The sequence below is a fragment of the Lutra lutra genome, chromosome 3, assembly GCF_902655055.1.
Source record: "Lutra lutra chromosome 3, mLutLut1.2, whole genome shotgun sequence".
NCBI lineage: Eukaryota > Metazoa > Chordata > Mammalia > Carnivora > Mustelidae > Lutra > Lutra lutra.
The window spans coordinates 82,399,221-82,410,812 of NC_062280.1; the positions used below are offsets into that span (position 1 = coordinate 82,399,221).

The following is an 11,592-nucleotide window of genomic DNA, read 5'->3' on the forward strand; positions in this document are numbered from 1 at the left end:
GAGTTTCGTTTGTGAGAGCCTGCCAGGGTTTTAAGAAGCAGAAACAGAGAGGCGAATAAAGCTTTCCTCGTCTCTAAACAAAAGTCGCACGGAGTTCTCGGCGGGACCGGGGAGTGTGGGGTGCCCTTGGACGTGGGCGGGTTGGGATGCTCCGCCAGCCCTTCGTCCACCACTATCCCCTTTAAGCTGGGTCTGAGGCCCTCGTTCCACAGCGCTAGCGCCGCCGGGGACTCGGAGGGACCGGGGCTTCGGCGCAGGCACCTCACTCCCGGCACGGGAGGCGACAACGCGCACGGAAGTGCGCTCAGCTCTCCCCGGTCGCAGGACGACTCTCCTCCCCCACTTCCTCCAGCGCCGAGGCCCGTCCGGGGCCGGCCCCTCCCCCTTCCCCGCCTCCTCCCCCCGCCCGCCGCCGCGCTCCCCTTGGGGAGAGGCGCTCACCCGCGCAGTCCCCAGCGCGAACCGAGGCGCTGGGCGGCCGAGCTGAAGGGAGGCGAGGGGCCGCTGCCGCTGCTGTCCCCGCCCCGCGCGCCCTGCGCCCCACTTCCCGGGAGGCCGCTCGGCAGCTCGGCAGCTCAGCCCTCCTGCTTCCTCCAGCGGTGTCCGGGACTCGCCGCCGAGCGAGTGACGGGCAAGTTTCGGCGTGCGAAGGCGGCGGCGGGCCGCGGACACCGTGCGCTCCGGGAGGGGTGGCCGCGGCTCCGGCCTCGGCGCCCCGCGCGCACTTCGGCGATGCCTTCTCCGCCGCGGCAGCGACTGCGCCTTCGCCGCCTTCTGTTCTTTCTTCCCGGATTCCTGCTGCCTCTTTGCGGCGCCTTCAACCTCGACGTGGACAGTCCTGCCGAATACTCCGGCCCCGAGGGAAGTTACTTCGGCTTCGCGGTGGATTTCTTCGTGCCCAGCGCGTCTTCGTAAGTGGCCGCCCTGGGAAGGGGAATCAGCCCCCTCCCCCACCGCGCGCACCCACCCTGCGTTTCCCGAGGGAGAGTCTCCGGGAGGGATCCCGGCGTCTGTCTGTCTGTACCCCCCACCGGGGGGTTAGCTTCTGGGGGTATGAAATGTCCGGGGGACGTGAACCCCCGCGGCACCCACCCGTCTCCTCAGTTCCCCTCTCCTCTCCCCAGAGGAACAGCTTTGAGGTAGACTTGTGCTTAAAATTCGGGGGAGGTGGAAGGCAACAAAGGCTGGTCCCGCCGCACTCCGCGCCGCCTCTGCTGGTGTCCGGGGGACTCGGGACTCGGATGGTCCCATTTCCGAACTTCTTTTTCTCGGGTACCAGTTCGCCTTCCCCGTACTCTGTCCTCTTCACGGACTGGAACACCAGCCCCTTTCGCTCTCCCTGCGCAAGCCCTCCCCCACACTTTCCGCCTGTTTCTCATTTACTCCTTTTACAGACTTTCTGATGACTAAAATGACCAGACTGTCGAAGTAAATTCATTGTGTCTTATCTCCGGTACTGACAGACCTTTGCACATGTGAGACTGAACAGATGAATTGAATGTGTCCTGTGTTCTTTTTATAGTGATTCAGTATTTAGGTCATTGTTCAGAATGAACAAGGGTGTTTGCTGAGTTTTCATTCACTTGAGGTCATTTGAATACTGCAGTATTTAACAATTCAGTTATGTTTTCAAACTGCCAGTGTTTCGCGTTTCAGAGGCCCTCAGGATTTGTAACAAGAGTTAATGTCATTATTGGATTCAGAGTTGTCTCTGACTTTACCAAACGATGACCTCATTGTCACCACCTCACCCCCATATTAGTGTTAGAAGTACTTATTTAATAAACGTTCACTAGATGTCTTATGATGTTTAAATCTTGTTTTCAAGAAGCAAAACTATCCTTAGGACTCTTTGCAAGCTCTTAGCAATCGCAACATTTCCTTCCTTCTATAATGAAGATACTATTTTTGAGGTGGGGGGGGAGAGGGGATAATTTTGATGGTCAGTACTCGGATAGTACCATTTTTCCAACTCATTCATGCCTAATTTGAGTTTGTTCTAAATATTATTTCATGACTGTTATAACATTCAGTAGGACTTCTTCTTAATAGTGCGAGTGTTGATTATCATTCATTTTAGTGAAAACCTTTGCAGCAGTAAGTTGGTTGGAATCAGTTAGTGGAAACTAGACATTTTATGTCATGAACTCAGTTTTGTTTGTTGTCTCCAGTTTCAGTCCTTTTTGTTGAGCACAAATTTTCCAGAATGATAAAAAGTAATCGTTAACTTGGATAACGTTTTCTACCTTCTCATTTAATTTAATCATTTTGCCAGTCTTACCTGTTATTTAAAAGGTTTTTTGTTTTCCAGGTATTTTTAAGTGTGTGCCTTTATGGTACAGATTTTATTTTATTTTATTTTATTTAAGATTTTATTTATTTATTTGACAGAGAGATCACAAGTAGGCAGAGAGGCAGGCAGAGAGAAAGGAGGAAACAGGCTCCCTGCCAAGCAGAGAGCCCGATGCTGGACTCGATCCCAGAACCCTGAGATCATGACCTGAGCCAAAGGCAGAGGCTTAACCCACTCAGCCACCCAGGTGCCTTATGGTACAGATTTTAGTTCTTAGCGGTGCTCTTTTAGATTGAATTTGTGCAGAAATTCTAATAGTTTTGAAAAGACCTCTCAAGAGTTGATACTTTAAAATTAGCAAGAGTTAGCACTTAAATACTTCATAGTTGGAATGTTTTGCAGAAGGGAGTAATTTTCTGGCAACCCTCTGAGTTTAGTAGTGTAAAGAAAATGACAAGATGATAAACTTTAAGTGTTGTTGGAAGATGGAAAATGCAGTAATATTGAATGGTTGGCTTGAGTTGTGTACCATTTTTGATTACAAGGCTGGATGGCTAATCTTTGACTAATCATTATAGTCATTGAGTATATTATTAACCCACAAGTTACATGACTTCTCATGCCAGCCTACAATGAATGGTAAGGTAAAATTGCAGTCAAATGCTTTACCACTGAGCTATACCCCCTGGTAAGGTAAAATTGAACTTGGTTTGGTTTCATGTAATATTTTGAAGTGTTCATCAGTGACTTTATAACTGATAGACAGGTGAGGTCTAGATGTAGCCTACCTTAAAAAATAGACATCAAGGGACGCCTGGGTGGCTCAGTTGGTTAAGCGGCTGCCTTCGGCTCAGGTCATGATCCCAGCGTTCTGGGATCGAGTCCCGCATCGGGCTCCTTGCTCAGCGGGGAGCCTGCTTCTCCCTCTGCCTCTGCCTACCACTCTGTCTGCCTGTGCTCATGCTCTCTCTCTCTCTCTAACAAATAAATAAAATAAAAAAATCTTAAAAAAAAAATAGACATCAAGGGGCTCCTGGGTGGCTCAGTGGGTTAAGCCGCTGCCTTCAGCTCGGGTCTTGATCTCAGAGTCTTGGGATCAAGCCCTGCGTTGGGCTCTCTGCTCAGCGGGGAGCCTGCTTCCTCCTCTCTCTCTGCCTACCTCTCTGCCTGCTTGTGATCTCTTTCTGTCAAATAAATAAATAAAATCTTAAAAAAAAAAATAGACATCAATGGGGCGCCTGGGTGGCTCAGTGGGTTAAAGCCTCTGCCTTCGGCTCAGGTCATGATCCCAGGGTCCTGGGATCAAGCCCCGCATGGGGCTCTCTGCTCAGCGGGGGGCCTGCTTCCTCCTCTCTCTGCCTGCCTCTCTGCCTACTTGTGATTTCTGTCTGTCAAATAAATAAATAAAATCTTTAAAAAAAAATAGACATCAATCTTGAGATTAAAAAAAAAAAAAACAAAACCCAAAATACATAGAAACAGATTTCTAGTTACTGAGCTTTTCAGATTTAACAAAGATTAATGTAAAATTATGCTTAATTTTGTAAAAGATGCCTTTAAATTTAACAAGCATTTGAATCCAAGGTATATGAGGATGCCATTTGCATTAGCAGCTGCATTTATTGTTGTTGTTATTTGGTATGATTATAAACTTCTAAAAGAAAAAATATCCACATAATAAAAAAAATGTTTGCTAATTAAAGATTCCTTTCTTCTGAAGGAAGAATGCCTGGATTAATGAGGAAGCAACAGTAATGAAGTCTTCTCCTGTCCCTTCTGGTTTCTTTCCGTGTCTAAATACCTACAGCGGTGGGGGGGGAGGGGCTCCTGGGTGGCTCAATCAGTTGAGCACCCAAACTGTAGCTTTCTACTCCTGTAGTGATCCTCAGGGTCCTGAGATTGAGTCCTGTATCAGACTCTGCGCTGTTCCTCAACACCAGAGTCTGCTTGGATTCAGACTCTCCCTCTTTCCCTGGCGCTACTCCCTGCCCTCTCGAGTGCTCCCTCTGTCTCTCTCTAACATAAATAAAAATAAAATAAAATCTTAAAAAAAATAAGTACCCACAGCAATTATCTTAGGTTTCACTTTGTTGTTATAAAAAATTGGTATTAAATATTTCCGTATTTATGTGAAAAGTAATGAATCACTATTTATTAAAGAAAAGGAAAAATAAATTACTAAGGAAAAATATTAAGGGGACACCTCAAGAAAATCCCCCCAGTAATGAGTCCTAGGTTTAAAGTGAAAAGTCACAAGAACTGTTTTAAAAATTCTGAAAAATGAAGAGTTAGCATTCTATAACTTTTTTTCTTGTATGCATTAATTTACAGTGACTATATTGCCAAACTTACATAAAATTTAAGGATCATGTATAGGCCATGGTGTAAAGTCACATTTATCCTATGGGGAATAATTGGAAAAATTAAAAATTATACCCCAGGTTTAATTATAATAATGATCTTATGTTGGTAAGTCTATTTTATAAATTATAAAGCACTTCACTTACGTACATTTGATCTCTCACTTCACTCTATATAGCATAAGCCACCAAGGGAAATAGGGAAGTGGATAAACTCATTCTTACGAATGAGGACACTGAGGCCAGAAGGGTTTTCAGTCATTTTTTTTTTTTTTTAAGATTTTAAAATTCATTTACTTTAGAGAGAGTGTGGCAGGGGAGAAGAAGAATGCTCCCTGCCTCAGCATGGGGGGCTTGATCCCAGGAGCCTATGATCCTTTGTGACCTGAGCTGAAGGCAGGTGCTTAACTGGCTGAGCCACACAGGTACCTCCACTTTTCAGTCTTTATTTGTTAGGGTGGATTGGTGTGGGGAAGAGGGCAAGGTGGGATCAAAAGACGTGTATGAAATTCAAATTCCATTTAATTTTCCTATTCAAATTTAAATTTTTGAGAAGAAAGTAATTGGATGATTTTCTTTCTTATTCTTCAAATAGAAGTTATACAATTCTCATTTTACATCAGTATTTATTTTTATTTTTTTTTATTATTTTTTTTTTTTTAAGATTTTATTTATTTATTTGACAGAGAGAAATCACAAGTAGGCAGAGAGGCAGGCAGAGAGAGAGAGAGGAGGAAGCAGGCTTCCCTCCGAGCAGAAAGCCCGATGTGGGGCTCGAACCCAGGACCTGGGATCATGACCTGAGCCGAAGGCAGCAGCTTAACCCACTGAGCCACCCAGGCGCCCAGTATTTATTTTTAAATAATGCTATAATGAGCAACACTGGATTAGAATTCTTGCCCTTTTCTCTGTTTAACACTAACGAATCCTGGGGCCCCTGGGTAGCTCAGTCAGTTAAGTATCAGCATCTTGATTTCAGGTCATGGTCTCAGGGTGGTGAGATCTGAGATCCAGGCCCCAGTCAGTCTCCTGGCTCAGAGGGGAGTCTGCTTCTCGCCTCTACCTCCCACTGCCCCTCCATGCACTTGCACTCTGTCTTGAATAAATAAATAGATTTTAAAGAAAAAAAAAAACACTAACGAAGCATATTTACTGTTACTTCATGTTCCTATGACCCCAAGGACAAGGTGAGGGTGAGTATGCCCTCAGCACAGGTCTTGCAGAACATTCTGTAGTTCTCCATCTAACTTCCTGTTTGTAGCACCTGGAGAGCTTTTAAAATAAAACTGCTACTCTGGCAGCATCTTGGACTTAAAAATAGAGCTCCACCTTCATATTCCAAAAGCTTGTGGATCATTTCTCCTTGACTAGCCCATCTTACCTCAACTAAAAATTATCCCTTTCACCAAATGGGGTCAGTTGCACCTTTGTTTCTATTAATGGTGCCATCATCTTCTCTTGTTGCCCTGGAAATAATTTCATATTCCTCCCTCTCTTTTTCTATTTTTCTTTGTCTCTCTTCTTGTACTCCCCTAATATTAGTCAGTGATTAGTCACCAGACGGAAGGTCCTAGAAATTCTTGGTTGTTAATGTTTCTTGCATTCATCTCTGCCTTCCATTTCGACTTCAGCCTCCTTATTTCAGCACAGTCCAAAGTGTGGTCTATGGCACTCAGATCCTTATCACTTTGCCCATCATTTGGCTCTTAGATCTTACTTTTTCCTAATAGTTTTACCTTTCTGAAGTGTCTTTTTGATCTGGTATTATTCTACTAAAATTTCCTCAGCAGTGGAAGTCCAGACTGCTTTACTTGGATGAAAACCCTTTCAGTCTGTCACAGTCCACATGTCCTTTTCAATGTTCATGCACCATTTCTCCCCCTCACCATTGTAACCATCTTCATAACCCTTTACAAGGTGATGCCTGCTCATTTTTGTGAACTTAGTATGGATCTGGCTATTTTGGTTCTTGATTCTTTTTTTTTCTTTAAGATTTTATTTATTTATTTGACAGAGATCACAAGTAGGCAGAGAGAGAGGGGGAAGCAGGCTCCCTGCCAAGCAGAGAGCCCGATGCGGGGCTCGATCCCAGGACCCTGGGATCATGACCCGAGCCCAAGGCAGAGGCTTTAACCCACTGAGCCACCCAGGCGCCCCCGTTCTTTATTCTTATCATAAATAATATATAGACTACAGCCTTGTTATTTAAAAACCAAACTCTGTGTTGATTTCTCTTGATTAAGACCCTGGATTTATAAGACCTTATAAGAGAAAATGGAAAGTGCATAGAATTTACAGTTACTGTGCTGTTTTACATCATATAAATGTTGACTCTGTAGCATTTTTTTAATGAAAAGTGAATCTGAGACAAATTACAGCTCTGAAAAAATATTCATGCTATTTTATACATATTTTTCTATATATGCAGATGATAATTTTTATAAAGTTGCTTTTGTTGAAGCGTCATTCATTGGTCAGCCCAGAGTCAGCCAACTATATTAAACATGCTTTATCTTGGAGAAGTCAGTGCTGAAAGCAGCCAAATAACTTAGTGCATTTGGAGGGTTTAAAAAAATGTACTTGTCATTGTTTGGCTGGTTGCCTCTCACTGGTACTGAAGGTCACATTCCCTGAAGCAGCTGCCCTTAAAGTACATTTTGGATAGGAAGTGCATCCCAAGGGCATCCTCCTGGCTGGTTTCTCTCACCCTCTTGTTTCTCTCACTTCCTCTTCCTTCTCCCTCCCCATCTCCCCTTTTTTTCTTCTCCCCACCTCTTCTCTACCTTTCTTACCTCTTTTTCTTTTCCATCCTCTGCCCCGCCACCTCTCCCTCACTTTCTCCCCACTCCCTCTACCTCTTTCTTCTACTCCTCCTCCTTCCTTCCCCAGCACACACTCTGCCCTTTATCTTTTAGAATTCATTGGCATGATTTTAATTAATAGTGTGCTCAGGTATGTAAACTGTAATGTATAAATCATATAATGGAAATGTCTCAAGTCATTTGAGAAGAATGGTGAGGATGAGGATCCTGATATTGTTCTTGGGTAAACTTTTTGGAGGGAATGAAGTCCAGGAGAAGGCTGCAGGCATATGAAACTAAGTTGTTTAGCTTCAGATTTTTGCTGCTAAGCAGTGAAATCTCTTGTTAGCCTCAACTAACCCCTGGTATCTTCCCCAACTCATCACCATTGTGAGGAAATGTTGCAAGTACCCTCTTTGGTACTCTACTTCCTTTTCTTCTATTGAGATCTTACATTTAAGTTAATTACTGGTTCTTTGAGGAAATGGGGAAAAAAAGTCCTTTTGAAAACAGATTTTAACTATTATATTTCTTATTTTATTAGAGAGTGTTTTATTAATTGTTTTTAATGCCAGTGCCATCATTTTGTACTTTTATGATGCTTTCACATTTTTCTGTTGTCTACTATCCACATTCAGAAATTTTTTGAAAGTACTTATAGTGGGCATTGTTACATAGAAGAAGAAACTGAGGCTCAGAGATTTAGAAGTGACTTTCTAATTTATATTGGGTGATATAACCTATAGTATCAAACTATCAAACAGTGTTGCTTATATTGCAAAATTTTCTCAGTGCTGTCGCTTCCCTTATCCTAACTAAGCTGTTGTAGACATTAATTCTTAGATACACTTAAAGTGATGATTACTTATTTTTAGAAAGCATTTCATTAACAGGCTATTCCACTATTGTGGCAGAAAAATACGTATGACATAAAATTTACCCTCCAAATACACATCAACAGGCTTTTGTTTTCTGTAATATGTGTTGCTTTTATATTCCTTAATTTTCTCAAATATCCTTTTTTGAAAAATTATCCTATACCCTATTCTCTACAAATATTTAATTTTTCTTCTATACAACCCCCTCTTAGGACTTAACATTTGTCTAAGGTGGTTTACTTTTTCCATCTTTTCATTTTCCATTTATTACAGAAAGTTTGTGAACTTTCTGTAATACTCTTTAAAAGTAACTTAAATATCATGTTGACACTTTGGACAAAGCACTTTTATTCCTCAGCTTTTTCCCCCCATTAACACAGCATTTGTAAATTGACAGTGCTCACACATTCCTTTTATATTATCCTACCATTTCTGTGGCATTTCACCAATGCGCAAGACTGCACATGAAGGTAAGCTTAGGAAAACCTGGTGAACCGCCATTTAGTACATCTAATTACTATCATTTCATGCTTTCAATGTGCAAATGGTCTGATGAAAAGCAGCAACCTTGTTCCTCATCTTATTCAAGGAAGCTGAGCTTTGTGCTGCCAATGGAGAGCAGTTTTCATTCAGAACTCTCCTACTGTTTCCCTTTTCTGTCTTTGCTGAAGTCCACGTCCACTAGTAACTTCTCAGCCCTCTTTCTGTCTTACAGTGCCCAAGTAAAGAAAGTATCTGAAATCCAAGATGAAGAAGAGATATGTTATATAAATTATTTTAAGGGTAATTTAAATAATTGGATGTTTAATAGAGGATGATTTCTGCATTCTAAAGGGGTTGGTGAGAGTGGAAATGGCCTGTTTATACGTGGCTATTTTAAGATTGAGACCTGTAACTCTCCAATTTACTTGCTACTTACCTGTCAATTTAAAAAAACTTTTCTTGGGGCACCTGGGTGACTCATTTGGTTAAGCATCTACCTTCACCTCAGATCATGATCTCAGGGTCCTGGCATTGAGCCCTGTATCAGTCTCGCTGCTCAGCGGGGAGCCTGGTTCTCCCTCTCCCTCAGTGCCTCCCCCCCCCATCATGCTCTCTGTCTCAAATAAATAAAATCTTCCAAAAAATTTTAAAAAGTCAAAAACTTTTCTTAAGTGCTGGTTATGTGGCAGATGCATAGATAAATTAGAGCCTCCTACTTTCAAGGAAGTGATTTATTATAAAGTAGGAAGAATAGCTTTGAAAAAAAATTACAGAAGATTCTGTAACATGCACTATGATGGTGGTCCAGAAATGAGTTTTGCTTGTAGATTGCTGGGCGGATTCTGAGAGCAACTTTTCTGTCCTCTTCTGGAACCTGGCTATTATCCGCAGCACTGAAATCATGTGCATACCTGTGCTTGTACTATGCTTATTAGAACTCTTGCAGGAGTTGATCCTATGTCTTTTCAAGTATAGATCTTGAAAAGTACACTTGTATGAGATATTCTTTTTCCCTGTCATGCACTCAAAAATCATTTCATCCAGATGAATGGGGGAAGTTTTATGATTTTTGTGGCCAAATTTTTGACCTGTTGAAATAGAAAATTTCATAAGTATATATGTAATTTATCTGTTAACCAGCTCTGCTGCAGTAAAGGAGGGTATGGCGATGCTTAGTGCTCTCTTATTCATGGGGGGTAAGGGCTCTCTTACGCATAGCCTTATTTTTTTTTTTTTTCCTGTTGAATGAAAACTCAGTTGGCTCTGATGAGAAGGAGCCAACATTGATGTTTTACTGATGCCAAATATGACTGCATAAAGCTTTATTAAACAGGGTGTGGTACGGTTGGGAGTTTTGCCTTTATTTTGAGTATGGAGTTTTAAGATAAATATCAGAAAGCAGGATTTCTGTAACCCATCCATTCATGCAGCCAGCTCTTGACTAGTTTAAGTAAGATTTAGCAAATGCCACCCACAAGAAATGAAATTGAAATTTGTAAATAAAAGTTAAAATGAGTGCATTCCATATTAAAATGTAGGTTTGTTCATAACTTTACAAAAAAGTGAAAGGCATTTAAATATTTTCTTCGCTAGAAGTTAAGTGTTTAATAAGGAAATGAAATAATGGTGATAGCATTTATTTAGGGCCTTCTGTGTATAACTATATCCTGTTTTCTTTTCTATTTCAATCAATTTCTTTTCATTCTCTTTTACTTTTTGCTCTTTTTCTACCTGACTCCTAAATGCCCATGCTCCTCAGAGCTTGCTCTTTGGTCCGCTTCTCTCTAAATCTCCTCTCTTCGTGAACCTGTCTATTCTAAGTTGACATTCTTAGTACATTAACTCTAAGGCAAAACTCCATTCAGAGCTTCTGACTAGCAGTTAGGTGCCTCACAGATGTTTCAGACTAACATTGACAACTGAATTCTTGGTTTTCCTGTGAATACTTAATCTGCCTTTTGCTTCCCTAATCTTGAAGCTTTTTTTGTGTGCAGTAAATGGTTCTCCCGTTCATGCAGTCCTGAAGGAAACCTAAGTGACTTTTTAAAAATTTCTCTTTCCCCATATTCAAGCCACCAGCCATCCCTGTTCATTCTGCCCTCAGATATTTCCCAAGTCTGCCCACCCATCTCTTTCTCTACCAGCCCTTCCAATCTAGGTCACTATCATCTCTCAGCTGCTAAAAGTCTCTTGCTTTCCTTGTTCCATTTTGCTCCCCTCCCTTCTTACTCCTATCCCCAGAAGGTGCCAGATTTAGTTTTCTTTATTAGATTGTGTCATTCTTTTGCTTAAAAAAAAATTCCAAGTCTTCACATGGACCGTATGATAAAATCCAAAGTTTTACCCTGGCTGAATAGGGCTGCTTGGTTTAGCTCGGGCTCCCTGCCTTTATCTTCTGTCACTCTTAGCTTGCTATCTTGCCTCAGCCATACCTCTTTTTTTGAAACTCTTGGAGACTAAGCTCTTTCTAGCCTATGGTCTTTGTCCCCTGCGGGGTGGGGAGGTGGAGGGGGTTGCTGCCATCTACCACTTCACTTCCTTAATTCTACTTCATTCACCACTTCAATTTACCACTCCATTCCCTAATTCTCCCTTTCTCCCCCTGCCCCCCCCCCAACAAACACTACTTGGTGACCTTCTAATCTCGATTTATTTAGAAATAAGTTTCCTTGCTAAGTGAGGTTCTTGCATATCTAAATGAGGTCTCTCTTCATTCTTTACAGAAACTTCCTTAGACTTCATTATCTAAAGGAAGTCTTTCTCTCTCATTCCTCAAA

At 42.1% G+C, this 11,592-nt stretch overlaps 1 protein-coding gene across 1 annotated transcript in view; it reads left to right on the forward strand.

The window, feature by feature from the left end:
- Positions 1 to 420: 420 nt before the first annotated feature.
- Positions 421 to 11,592, forward strand: part of LOC125095857 (integrin alpha-V) — a 105,969-nt gene continuing 94,797 nt past the window's right edge. Inside the window, exon 1 of the mRNA XM_047722401.1 lies at positions 421 to 911. Coding sequence (XP_047578357.1) covers positions 733 to 911 — 179 coding nt within the window. The 5' untranslated portion in view covers positions 421 to 732. The remainder of the gene's footprint in view (positions 912 to 11,592) is intronic.